This window comes from Poecilia mexicana, unplaced genomic scaffold (assembly GCF_051168715.1).
Source record: "Poecilia mexicana isolate PSO_F unplaced genomic scaffold, ASM5116871v1 scaffold_10, whole genome shotgun sequence".
In the NCBI taxonomy this organism is placed as follows: domain Eukaryota; kingdom Metazoa; phylum Chordata; class Actinopteri; order Cyprinodontiformes; family Poeciliidae; genus Poecilia; species Poecilia mexicana.
In genome coordinates this window covers 19,688,861-19,703,201 of record NW_028263379.1, presented here as the reverse complement: position 1 = coordinate 19,703,201, position 14,341 = coordinate 19,688,861, and the positions used below count along the sequence as shown (strand labels likewise).

Genomic DNA, 14,341 nt, shown 5'->3' with positions numbered 1-14,341 from the left:
GGATGATTCTCCTTTTGAATTTGCAGCTCACAGTGTAATTGCTGATGACATTAGACCCAGTGGCCGAATTTTTCTTTAAATCTTAGTGGAAATATAATTTGAATCGGGATTTAACAAGACTAGACTGAGAGGATTGCGACGATCAGGACAATGGGAGTACTGGGTCTGATTTTCATCACGCTCCCGTGTTTCATTTTGGTGAGTGGACAGGTCAGCTACTCTATTCCTGAGGAGATGCCCGTGGGATCTTTCGTCGGAGATATTGCACAGGATTTAGGTTTGGATGTGAAAAGACTGAAATCGGGAAAGGCCCGCATTTATACAGGAGACAGTGCCGAGTACATTGTGCTGGATAAAGAAAAGGGAGTCCTCCTCATTAAAAACAGGGTCGACAGAGAAGCTATCTGTGCAGAGACGGCGCCGTGCGCTCTAAATTTCCAGGTTATTTTAGAAAATCCCATGGAATTTTACAGCATCACCGTGGAAATTACCGATGTTAATGACAACGCACCGATTTTTAAGAGAGGTGAAATGAAATTTAAAATTTCTGAGTCGGCTGTTACAGGAACAGCTTTTGTGCTAGAGCAAGCGATTGATCTGGATGTAGGTAAGAACGATCTACAGAGTTATTCGCTATACCCTACAGATAACTTTATATTGAAACTGCAAAATCAAGTAGACGGAGGCAAGACAGTGGAAATGATATTAGACAAGCCACTAGATCGTGAAACAAAAGATCGTCTGTCGCTTGTGTTGACGGCAGTAGACGGCGGTGAGCCGCAGCTTTCTGGCTCAGTTCAAATACATGTAAATGTCCTCGACAGCAATGATAATTCTCCGGTTTTTACACAGAAAGTCTATAAATCGTCAATACGAGAAGATTCACCAACAGGAACCGTTGTCATTAAAGTTAGTGCCATAGATGCTGACGAGGGATCTAACGCAAAAATATCATATGAAATATTAAACTCCGTTGATGACGCATCTGAAATATTTAAAATAAACAGAGAGACTGGTGAAATTAAGTTGGCCGGAAACACTGACTATGAGAGGAAACGACAATATCAGTTACATGTTCAGGCAGGAGATGCTGGAGGTCTTGTAAGGTTAGTATAGAAATAATTGATACAAATGACAACACACCTGCTATAAATATTATGTCAAAGTCAGCTGTAGTTACAGAAGATGTTCAACCTGGTACAGTTGTGACAATTATAAACACACTGGATCCAGATTCAGCTGAAAATGGGAAAGTACAATGTAAAATTCAAAGAGACATCCCGTTTTCTATTTCTACAACATCGAATAACTTTTTCAGTATTGTAACAGAGAGTCAGTTAGACAGAGAGACAGAATCTGCGTATAACATCACAGTGACCTGCTCTGATGAAGGAGAACCATCCCTCTCCAGTAGTATCACTTTCACTTTACAGATCTCTGATGTGAATGACAACCCACCTGTATTTGAGAGGAGCTCATATGATGCCTACATTGTTGAAAACAACACACCAAGTCTCTCTATATTCACAGTAAAAGCTACAGACGATGACTGGAACCAGAATGCCCGTGTATCTTACATTCTAGAAGAATCCTCTATTAACGGAGTGCCAGTCTCTTCATATGTATCTGTCAGTGCTGATAGTGGAGTCATCCATGCAGTTCGCTCTTTTGACTATGAGCAGATCAAAGATTTCCAGTTTTGCGTGAAAGCGCAGGATGGAGGCTCTCCTCCACTCAGCAGCAACATGACTGTCAAAATCCTGATCCAGGACCAGAACGATAACCCCCCTCAGGTTCTGTATCCAATCCAGACTGGAGGCTCCATGGTGGCTGAAATGGTGCCTCGTTCAGCAGATGTGGGCTACCTGGTGACTAAAGTGGTGGCTGTGGATGTGGACTCTGGACAGAATGCCTGGCTTTCCTATAAACTCCAGAAAGCCACAGACAGAGCGCTGTTTGAAGTGGGCTTACAGAATGGAGAAATAAGAACTATCCGTCAGGTGACTGATAAAGATGCTGTGAAACAAAGACTGACTGTCATAGTGGAGGACAACGGGCAGCCCTCTCGTTCAGCTACAGTCATTGTTAACGTGGCGGTGGCGGACAGCTTCCCTGAAGTGTTGTCGGAGTTCACTGACTTTCCACACGATAAGGAATACAATGACAACCTGACTTTTTACTTAGTGTTGGCTCTGGCTGTGGTTTCCTTCCTCTTCATTACATGTTTAGTGGTTATTATATCAGTGAAGATCTACAGATGGAGACAGTCTCGCATCCTGTATCACTCCAGCCTCCCTGTGATTCCATATTATCCACCTCGTTACTCCGACACTTTGGGAACAGGAACTCTGCCACACATTTACAATTACGAGGTGTGCAGGACGACTGACTCCAGAAAGAGTGACTGCAAGTTCGGAGGAGTTGGTAGTCAGAATGTGTTGATAATGGATCCCAGTTCTACAGGGACAATGCAGCGGATACAGAATGAGAAGAGCATCCTGGATGAACCCGACTCTCCTGTTGAGGTTGGTAGCATTATCAAGCACATCTATTGATATTACTTATTTTTCTTATACATTCAAATTCTTTGCTCGTGTGGAATGGGTTGTTTCGGCATACGTTTGAAGAAGATCAAAATTCATCATAGTCCCTTTTAATAATTTGTTTTCTTTCTTTACGTACCCTATTTGTGATTTATTGGAGTCCATGTATAGTTGTAACATGTAGTATCTTTATTTTTATCTCCATCTCTGACTTCCTTTAACCCACTTAGCTCAAACTGTGATATAAACTTTATACATGTATTGTCTAATAAATGTGTCATCAAGCTGATCAGTACTTCCCACATAAAATCCATGAATTTATCTTATTGGGATTGAATAGAGATTGAATTGTAGCCTCAATAATGAGGATTTTGACCATGTCTTAAACTAGGGAAAACTTATTTGAAAGTTCAGAAAACAACATTTGTAAATGAACACAAACTGAATGCAGTGCAGCTCTCGGTATAAATTATGTAATCTTGTAATGCAAGCCATGTAGTGCCGCTAAACCTCAAACTTTAAAAACTTTTTAACATTTCTAATAGCATAATAGCTGCAGCATTTATAAATAAAAGCTGCAGCTTTTATAAAAGCTTTGCTCTGGTCTCCGCAATAAACTAATAATGTAAGTTTATAATTATAATAATTGCATTTCATCAGTTTATCCTAACTTATCTTGCATTAAGCCTAAGTCCTAAGCCTAATATTTATTTGTACAATAAATAGTATCCATCAGCATCTTCCTTAAGATGCTTTGTCAACAACTTACCTTATTAATCAGTGAACAATTTCTCTCCACAACTGTATCCAGTACAATGAATTATATCTCACCCCTGGTCTTCTATCTTTCTTCTTGCTTTGTAGAATCTATAAAGTGTAGAATTTTACTGCAGTTCTGACAGAGTTTTCCTGAATTTTTACATCTATTGATGTTTTTCCTGGGAAGATTTAGAAGCACACCCCTGTCAGTTTCTATCATCTCAGGTCTGAGGATGCTGAAATGAAATATATTTTATTTTATTTATACTTGTATCAATTTTTTTTTTTGGTTTATTTATAACTTTGATTAATATGTTACAACTTACTCCAATGTTTATTACAATTAACACATTGCTGATGAACTAGTGATGAACTAGCTTGTCTTGCAACTAACGGCTAAAATTTAACAATATGTGCACACTAACAGAATCAACACAAATGAGTTTTAACAATTTAAACTATAAAGTAGGGAATGTAATCACAAATTATTTACTCCCCCACCCCCCAAAAATACTTTTTTACCTAAAAATTATGTTCACATGATTATTTTTTAAATGTTTGTCACAAGTTGCTAGTTCTTCATAAGTGAACTACAGACTAAAGTGAGAAACTGCAGAGTGAGTCAGATCTTTTCCAACCTCTTTCTGATTCGGGGAATTGCAAGTGTTACAACTGACCCATGTTACAGCTATGTGCAATCCCTCTAACATCCTCCTTGCCCTCACAAGTTAGAAATCACAACTTTTAAATGTGAATTTGACATCTTCTAGGAATGATTTAATCTGGATTTTTTTTTTTCTGAGTCATTAAATGCACTTGCACATGTTAATTCAATTACCTGAATTGAATGTTAGTAGAGATGTTATCCTGTTTCAGTATAAGCTTGATAACATATTTGAAATGTGTTCACTGGGTGGTAGTTAAACGACGCTGTGATTGTGTGATCTCTTTAAAATGAACTATTAAAGTACTGAGATATGCAATGTTTGACGTAGTGCAGTTCATTTTGTTGAACAGTGAAGGACGCTGTTTGCCATCAAGTTCCTGAGGAGGTTTTCATATTGTGCTCTCCTAAACGTCAGCACGTCGCATTGAGAGGAAGAGAGTGGCAGAGTTAACAACCAGGATCGCCGTGAAAAGCAGGAGGCAGGTCTGCACAAATAGACCCCTTTGTTTTGCCGATTATTTTATTCTCGTTTTTGGGACCTCGCCATCATTTGTACTATTCAAAACTGAACAGCAGAGATAAGAAGAGGACGAAGGCTTTCTAATTTTAAGCATTTTTATGCCGGTTGGAATGATGAGATGGCAAATGGTGCTGCTTTTCTCTCTGCTCCGTCTCGGTGTTTTGCGCGGTCAGGTCAGTTACTCCGTTCCGGAGGAAATGAAAAGCGGGTCTGTAATTGGTAATATAGCTCACGATTTAGGTTTAGGGGTGGACCGATTGAAATCTGGCAAAGCTAGAATTTACACTGGTGATACTGAGGAGTACGTGGAGCTGAATCGGGAAAGAGGGCTGCTAAATGTTAAACAGAGAATAGACAGAGAAACGCTGTGCGGTCAAACAATGCCCTGCGCGCTGCATTTTCAAATAATCCTTGAAAACCCAATGGAGTTTTACACGGTGACAGTGGAGATTACTGATATAAATGACAATCCTCCTACATTTGAGAGAGGGGAGATGAAATACGAGATCAGTGAATCGGCTCTTATTGGAGCTCGGTTTGTTCTAGAAAAAGCAATTGATGATGATGTTGGTGTGAACGGTTTAAGCAGCTACACCCTTAAACCGAACGACAATTTTGTTCTGAAAACGACGAGCCGAGTTGATGGCACTAAACATGCAGAGATGGTTTTGCAGAAACCACTAGACCGAGAAAAAAATGAACATTTATCACTAACATTAACCGCTGTGGATGGGGGCGAACCTCAGCTCACCGGAACAATGCAGATTATCGTAACTGTGTTAGATGCAAATGACAATCCACCCGTTTGTTCCAAACCAGAGTATAAAGTAAGTGTTGCAGAAAATGCTCCTGCTGGGACTATTATAACCACAGTGAAGGCCAGTGACAAAGATAAAGACAACAACGGAAAGATAATGTACACAATTCCAAAATCAGCAGCTGCAAGTCTCTTCCAAATTAATTCTGAAGACGGAGTATTGATGCTGAACGGAAATATAGACTACGAAAAAAGAAGAATTTATGAGTTAGACATTCAGGTCTCAGATCTAGGAGGATTGTCCGACGCTTGCAAAGTGATAGTTGACGTCACAGACATAAATGATAACCCACCGTCCATTAACGTGATGTCTAAATCAACCGCATTGCCTGAAAATGCAAAACCCGGAACGGTTGTAACAATGTTGAACATACAAGATCCAGATTCTAATGAAAATGGCAGAGTTATGTGTGTTTTAAGTGAAAACTCTGCGTTTAGTATTAAAACATCCACGAATAATTTTTTTACTGTCGTGACAGAGGGGGAATTAGACAGAGAAAAAGCTTCTCAATATAACATTACAGTGACCTGCTCTGATGAAGGTGTGCCCTCACTCTCCAGCAGCGTTACTCTCACTTTGCAAATCTCTGACGTGAATGACAACCCACCTGTCTTTGAGCGGAGCTTATATGAGGCCTACATTGTAGAAAACAATACACCGGGTCTCTCTATTTTTACAATAACTGCTACAGATGCTGACTGGAATCAGAATGCTCGGGTTTCTTACATTTTGCTGGACTCCGCTGTTAACGGAGTGCCAGTCTCCTCATATGTGTCCGTGAGTGCTGATAGTGGAGTCATCCATGCAGTTCGTTCGTTTGACTACGAGCAGATCAAAGATTTCCAGTTTCGTGTCAAAGCGCAGGATGGAGGCTCTCCTCCTCTGAGCAGCAACGTGACTGTCAAAATCCTTATCCAGGACCAGAACGATAACCCCCCTCAGGTTCTGTACCCAGTCCAGACTGGAGGCTCCATGGTGGCTGAAATGGTGCCTCGTTCAGCAGATGTGGGCTACCTGGTGACTAAAGTGGTGGCTGTGGATGTGGACTCTGGACAGAATGCCTGGCTCTCCTATAAGCTCCAGAAAGCCGCAGACAGAGCGCTGTTTGAAGTGGGCTTACAGAATGGAGAAATAAGAACTATCCGTCAGGTGACTGATAAAGATGCTGTGAAACAAAGACTGACTGTCATAGTGGAGGACAACGGGCAGCCCTCTCGTTCAGCTACAGTCATTGTTAACGTGGCGGTGGCGGACAGCTTCCCTGAAGTGTTGTCGGAGTTCACTGACTTTCCACACGATAAGGAATACAATGACAACCTGACTTTTTACTTAGTGTTGGCTCTGGCTGTGGTTTCCTTCCTCTTCATCACGTGTTTAGTGGTTATTATATCAGTGAAGATCTACAGATGGAGACAGTCTCGCATCCTGTATCACTCCAGCCTCCCTGTGATTCCATATTATCCACCTCGTTACTCAGACACTTTGGGAACAGGAACTCTGCCACACGTTTACAATTACGATGTGTGCAGGACGACTGACTCCAGAAAGAGTGACAATAAGTTTGGGGGAGGTGGAATTCAAAACGTGTTAATAATGGATCCTACTACCTCCGGAACTATGCAGCGGTTACAAAGTGAGAAGAGTATCCTGGATGAACCCGACTCTCCTGTAGAGGTGAGGATTTATTTATTTAAAAATAAATACTGAGTATTGGCGGTTTATATTTTTTGGACTATTGTTCACAGTTGGTGCTTTTGGAAGTCTCACGACACTTGCAATGTGTGGGACAATGTTAGTACCGAGCATCTGATTAGCTCCACATATTTCAGGTTGAACATGGTTCGTTTGTTTCTAAACATAAGCTCTTACTTTGAAAAATATGTGATTATTGTGCATGATGTCAGCTGATTTCAACTAACCCTTCGTTATATGTTTATTTCAAATGTGTTCATGAACGTTTAAATGTATTTTCTCTTTAACCTTCTTAACAGCTTTCTTTTTTATCATACATAAAACAGGTAACGTTCTTTATTATTATTTTTTACTTGTTTAATTGCCTTACAGTGTTGTAGTACATTATATTAAGCTCTAAGGGCCGCTATTGGCCAGTGAGTGTAAGCTCAGAAGCAGCTCTCATCCGTTTCTTCCCCGTGATCCATTTTCTCTTTAAATCAGAGGACATCAAACACCCAGAGCGAATGTCAGGACGCTTCACTGTCCGATAAATGCAACTGATGGACATCTTAAATGTGTTGTGATCACCGTGGAAAGGATTTCATTTTAGCCACGGTTTTTAACTGGGATTTGCTTTTTTCTTCTGAATTGGAAATACAAAGGGGACAATGGGGCGGCTAGTGCTGTTTTTCTCGTTCCTCTTCGTCTCTCTGGTGACTGCCCAGGTCAGCTACTCCATTCCCGAGGAAAGTCCAAAAGGATCATTAATCGGTAACATCGCTCGGGATTTGGGTTTGGAGAGTAAACGGTTATCTTCGGGAAACGCTCGAATTTTTACTGGAGACAACACGGATTACATTGAGCTGAAGAGAGAACGGGGAGTCCTCATTGTCAAAGAAAAGATGGACAGGGAGCTGCTTTGTGGCCAGACGACGCCTTGTGCCCTTCATTTTCAGGTTATTCTGGAAAATCCCATGGAGTTTTACACTGTTGCTGTTGAAATTGTCGATATAAATGACAACGCTCCATTATTTGAAAAGTCGGACATGAAATTTAAAATAAGCGAGTCGGCGGTGATAGGAGCAAAATTCTTGTTGGAGAGAGCCATAGATCCCGATGTTGGCATGAACGGTCTTCAGAGTTATTTTCTCTCCAAAACAGAACATTTTGCTTTGAAGCTGAAAGATCAACCAGACGGTGAAAAGATTGTTGAAATGGTTTTGCAAAAACCTCTTGACAGAGAGAAACAGGAGGAGCTATTTTTAGTGTTAACTGCAGTGGACGGAGGAGAACCGCAACTAACCGGCACAGCAAAAATATATGTCACGGTGCTTGATGCTAATGACAATGCGCCAGTTTTTACGAAGCCACTTTATAAAGCTACTATTCCAGAAAATGCCCCTAAGGGTACAGTTGTAATCAGAGTTAGTGCCTCTGATGCGGATAAAGGATTAAATTCCAAAATACTTTATTCTATCTCCAACACAATAGCAGATATAAGAGATTTGTTTAAGATGAATGAATCAAATGGCGATCTGATATTAGCTGATAGTATAGATTACGAGAAAGCGCGTTACTATCAGATACACGTACAAGCAAGTGATGAAGGAGGATTAACAGATTCCTGTAAAGTAACTGTTGATGTTGCAGACATTAATGATAATAAACCTGTTATTAATATAATATCACAGATTAACGTCATTCCAGAAGACTCTAAGCCAGCCACAATAGTAACCATGGTAAATGTTCAGGACATAGATTCAGGAGAAAACGGCAAAGTTCACTGTGCAATTAATGAACAGATTCCTTTTACATTAAAATTGGCAACAGATGGTTTCTTTAATCTTGTGACAGAAAGTAAATTGGACAGAGAAATAGGATCCGGGTATAATATCACTGTTATCTGCTCTGATGAAGGAGTTCCTTCACTCTCTAGCAGCGTCACTCTCACTTTGCAAGTCTCTGATGTGAATGACAACGCACCTGTCTTTGAGAGGAGTTCATATGAGGCCTACATTGTAGAAAACAACACACCAGGTGTGTCTATATTCACAGTGAAAGCTACAGACACTGACTGGAACCAGAATGCTCGTGTTTCTTATATTTTGGAGGATTCCTCTGTTAACGGAGTGCCAGTCTCCTCCTATGTTTCCGTCAGTGCTGACAGCGGAGTCATCCATGCAGTTCGCTCTTTTGACTTCGAGCAGATCAAAGATTTCCAGTTTATCGTTAAAGCGCAGGATGGAGGCTCTCCTCCTCTCAGCAGCAACGTCACTGTGAAGCTAATCATCCAGGATCAGAATGATAACCCACCTCAGGTTCTGTATCCAGTCCAGACTGGTGGCTCCGTGGTGGCTGAAATGGTGCCTCGTTCAGCAGATGTGGGCTACCTGGTAACTAAAGTGGTGGCTGTGGATGTGGACTCTGGACAGAATGCCTGGCTCTCCTATAAACTCCAGAAAGCCACAGACAGAGCGCTGTTTGAAGTGGGCTTACAGAATGGAGAAATAAGAACGATCCGTCAGGTGACTGATAAAGATGCTGTGAAACAAAGACTGACTGTTATAGTGGAGGACAACGGGCAGCCCTCTCGTTCAGCTACAGTCATTGTTAACGTGGCGGTGGCGGACAGCTTCCCTGAAGTGTTGTCGGAGTTCACTGACTTTCCACACGATAAGGAATACAATGACAATCTGACTTTTTACTTAGTGTTGGCTCTGGCTGTGGTTTCCTTCCTCTTCATCACGTGTTTAGTGGTTATTATATCAGTGAAGATCTACAGATGGAGACAGTCTCGCATCCTGTATCACTCCAGCCTCCCTGTGATTCCATATTATCCACCTCGTTACTCAGACACTTTGGGAACAGGAACTCTGCCACACGTTTACAATTACGACGTGTGCAGAACGACTGACTCCAGAAAGAGTGACTGTAAGTTCGGCAGAGCTGGTAGTCAAAACGTGTTGATAATGGATCCCAGTTCTACAGGGACGATGCAGCGGATACAGAACGAGAAGAACATCCTGGATGAACCCGACTCTCCTCTAGAGGTTAGAATGCTTTTTTGAATTATAATGTTTATCATTTTTTACCCTGTTAAAAAAGTAGCGTAACGTATGAAGTACGTATCTATTCTTAGTTATAGTTTATATTGCTTACCTCTTACAAAATTTTTCGGTCTCTGTTATAAACATCTGACTGTAATAACCCGCAACATTAATGCTTATTGAGTTCTATAGTATGAAGCAAAAAGTATTAGCACGTCCTGCTATACGTAGAGTGAATAATCTGACCAATACACTGTCTTAACTTCAGGATCATGGACAGAAACACTAGCGGGGAGAGTCATTCACGGCCCATGGTTGAATTTTTACCTTGAGTTTTTAACAATCTGTTCTATGTAAAGGTTTCTTTTGTACGGTCTTTTTTCATAAAAACATGTTTCTTTCAAATTTGCATTTTGAAATAATATGTTTTACATCCTGTGGGCTTTGGTTCAAGTTTTTTTTTTTTTTTTTTTTGCTGCTTGTTCTTAGATGTAAGTTAGTGGCACTTGGTTGAACAAATTAAAATAACATAACTCATCAAGAACATTCGGTTTTCTACACACATAGGTCAATAGTCCCTTCCTCTCGGTTTGCACTGAGCCAACTGAGAGTTAGTAAGGCGCTGACGTCACTTTACAGCGCTCTCTTAAAGTAACAGTACAACCATTTATGTTAAACATAAAAAAACTATTAAATATAACCAACATCGGCGTTCTTGAACTTTTTTTCAGGACTTAGATTAGTGCCAAACTCATTTTAACCGGAAACAAAAGCGTATTTATTATTTTTATTTTTATTGTAACTGACGCTTTTACATTTCCTACATCTGATTAATTCACTGTAGTTTTGGTTATGTTTGGTACATCTTCATAATATAGATAATATATTTTATAAATATTGCCCACAGCTGTTTGGGAACATCCTTACACATTATTTATTTTAAAATAAACGATCTTTAGAACCAGACATGGAGATTTTGTGTGACGTTCTGCAGTTTTATGGTTTGGACTCTTAGGTCCGCTGTTGGCCAGGTGCTGACGGATCAGGGTGTCTTTGTTGTTCCACCGTCCTTACAATTTGCACAGTTGATCATTTGACAGTTATTCTGCGGAAGGATTGCTCAAAAAGAATAAGCACGTAGTTCTTCGACCATTTTTTCGTTCAGTAAATGACTGAACTCTTAACCGGAGACTGGAAAATTATTTAAGTGGAGGGGTTTTTCGGTAAAAGACTGGAAACTCAAACGGGGAAAAACAGAACAATGAATCGGGCGGTACTGTTTGCTATCGCTCTCTTTTCTCTGGACTCGGTGGTCGGGCAGGCCAGCTACTCTATTCCAGAAGAAATGCCAAAGGGATCCTTGATTGGAAATGTCGTTCATGATTTAGGATTGGACACTAAACGTCTAGTATCCGGCAAAGCTACGATTTTTAACAGAAACACCGCGGAGTACGTTGAGCTCAACAGAGAAAGAGGAGTCCTTCTCGTCAAAGAGAGAATCGACAGAGAGGCGCTGTGTACAGACACCACGGTTTGTGCTTTAGATTTTCAGGTTATTTTGGAGAATCCAATGGAGTTTTACACAGTCACCATCCAGATAACGGACATTAATGATAATTCACCGACGTTTGAAAAGAGCGAGATGAAATTTAAAATTAGCGAGACTGCTATGAAAGGTGCGAAATTTGTGTTAGAAAGGGCGGTGGATCATGATGTCGGAATCAATGATCTCCAGGATTACATACTGAAACCATCGGACCATTTTGCATTGAATCTGCACAGTGACGCCAATGGCCGACAAAATGTCGAGATGGTTTTGGAAAAACCCTTAGACAGAGAGAAAGAGCAGCAGATAAATCTAGTGTTAACGGCTGTCGATGGGGGAGAACCACAGAGATCAGGAACGATGCTAATTGGTGTTACAGTTTTAGACGCTAATGATAATGCTCCTGTTTTTACGCAAAAAACATACAGAGCCACTGTTACTGAAAATTCCCGGAAAGGAACAGTTGTTGCTATAGTTACGGCGTCTGATCATGATGAAGGTCCTAACAGTAAAATAACATATTCAATCACAAACACGTTAGATAACGTCAGAAAAGTGTTTCAGATAAACGAAGCAAACGGACAAATTGTGTTAATTGAAAATATTGACTATGAAAAATCAAAGCACTTTCAAATAAATCTCCTTGCTAGTGATAATGGAGGACTGACTGATTCTTCTAAATTGAATGTCGATGTGCAAGACTTAAACGACAACACACCTGAAATAAGGATAATGTCAAGGTCAAATGTAATAGCTGAGGATTCAAAACCTGATACTGTTGTTACGATTATTAACATAGAAGATTTAGACTCTGAAAAAAACGGAGAGGTAAAATGCTTTGTAAAAGAAAATGTGCCTTTTATTTTAAAATCCTCAAGAAATAATTTCTACAGTTTAGTAACAGACAGTGATTTAGACAGAGAGAGCGCATCTGCATATAACATAACAGTGGCCTGTTCTGATGAAGGTGTCCCCTCCCTCTCCAGCAGCGTCACTCTAACTTTGCAAATCTCTGACGTGAATGACAACGCACCTGTCTTTGAGAGGAGCTCCTATGACGCCTACATTGTAGAAAACAACACACCAGGTGTGTCTATATTCACAGTAAAAGCTAGAGATGCTGATTGGAACCAGAATGCTCGTGTTTCTTACATTCTGGAGGACTCCTCTATTAACGGAGTGCCAGTCTCTTCACAGGTGTCCGTCAGTGCTGATAGTGGAGTCATCCATGCAGTTCGCTCTTTTGACTACGAGCAGATCAAAGATTTTCAGATCTGCGTTAAAGCGCAGGATGGAGGCTCTCCTCCTCTCAGTAGCAACGTGACTGTGAAAATCCTGATTCAGGACCAGAACGATAACCCACCTCAGGTTCTGTACCCAGTCCAGACTGGTGGCTCCATGGTGGCTGAAATGGTGCCTCGTTCAGCAGATGTGGGCTACCTGGTGACTAAAGTGGTGGCTGTGGATGTGGACTCTGGACAGAATGCCTGGCTCTCCTATAAACTCCAGAAAGCCACAGACAGAGCGCTGTTTGAAGTGGGCTTACAGAATGGAGAAATAAGAACTATCCGTCAGGTGACTGATAAAGATGCTGTGAAACAAAGACTGACTGTCATAGTGGAGGACAACGGGCAGCCCTCTCGTTCAGCTACAGTCATTGTTAACGTGGCGGTGGCGGACAGCTTCCCTGAAGTGTTGTCGGAGTTCACTGACTTTCCACACGATAAGGAATACAATGACAACCTGACTTTTTACTTAGTGTTGGCTCTGGCTGTGGTTTCCTTCCTCTTCATCACGTGTTTAGTGGTTATTATATCAGTGAAGATCTACAGATGGAGACAGTCTCGCATCCTGTATCACTCCAGCCTCCCTGTGATTCCATATTATCCACCTCGTTACTCAGACACTTTGGGAACAGGAACTCTGCCACACGTGTACAATTACGAGGTGTGCAGGACGACTGACTCCAGAAAGAGTGACATTAACTTCGGGAATGCTGCTAATCACAACATGTTGATAATGGATCCCAGTTCAACAGGGACGATGCAGCGGATACAGAGTGAGAAAAGCATCTTGGATGAACCAGACTCTCCATTAGAGGTTAGAAAGTTTTGTTTTTTAAAACTCTTTTGTTTCTGTCATCACGTGTTTAAAATGCAATAACAGTTAAGTTTCATAAAAAGTTAACATGTTCTGCATTGTTATATAAGACTTGCTGGATGTAGAAAGTATTTGTGAGTTGGCAGTGTGAATTTGAAAAATAAATAAATCAATAAATCAATAAATAAATAAATAACAGACTAAATTTCCAGATAATGGAAGGACAGATTGTGGTTTATGGACCCGTTTGAAGTAAATTGTTTTCTAAATATGTCGTCGGTGTTCATGTTCATTTTAGAAAATTATCTTACACCTTCATCAATCAGAATATTTGACTTGTTCGCGGCCCTATTTAACGCCAGCACCATGGACAGTTATTTTGTTTTTACGTGGTATCCACTTTCCAACCCCTCTTTGAAATCCCTTCTTGCTGTTGAAACATGTAAGATTTGGACTTTAAAGTCTGAAGGATTTTGGTTTTAAAATTATTTTTGAATTTAACGTCTGAATATTTTGTATTTATTTATCAAGTCAGGTCAGTAAAGCTTCGTGTATTTTATGCGGGTTTTGTGTGTGTTTTTATGCAGAAACATTAAAAGCTGAACATCCTAATTCTGCTCTGCAGTTTTATTCTGTGGACTCTTCGCGCCGCTGTTGACTTCAAATT

General features: G+C 40.6%; 4 protein-coding genes and 1 pseudogene across 5 annotated transcripts in view; all 5 read left to right on the top strand.

Moving 5' to 3' along the window:
- Window positions 1–14,341, top strand: part of LOC106924627 (protocadherin gamma-C5-like) — a 128,120-nt gene that overhangs the window by 7,303 nt on the left and 106,476 nt on the right. The gene's annotated exons all lie outside the window — the stretch shown is intronic.
- Window positions 18–4,288, top strand: LOC148157057 (protocadherin gamma-A7-like). The gene is made up of 2 exons (XM_088009574.1): window positions 18–479; window positions 1,757–4,288. The coding sequence occupies exons 1-2, from the start codon at window positions 151–153 to the stop codon at window positions 2,553–2,555; spliced, it is 1,128 nt and encodes a 375-aa protein (XP_087865700.1). The 5' UTR covers window positions 18–150; the 3' UTR covers window positions 2,556–4,288.
- Window positions 3,225–7,029, top strand: LOC106924645 (protocadherin beta-16-like). The gene has a single exon (XM_088009568.1). It carries the CDS (start codon window positions 4,588–4,590, stop codon window positions 7,012–7,014), a length of 2,427 nt encoding a protein of 808 aa, XP_087865694.1. The 5' UTR covers window positions 3,225–4,587; the 3' UTR covers window positions 7,015–7,029.
- Window positions 7,351–10,061, top strand: LOC148157056 (protocadherin gamma-A2-like). The gene has a single exon (XM_088009571.1). It carries the CDS (start codon window positions 7,650–7,652, stop codon window positions 10,047–10,049), a length of 2,400 nt encoding a protein of 799 aa, XP_087865697.1. The 5' UTR covers window positions 7,351–7,649; the 3' UTR covers window positions 10,050–10,061.
- On the top strand, window positions 11,290–13,864 carry LOC148157055 (protocadherin gamma-A10 pseudogene; annotated as a pseudogene).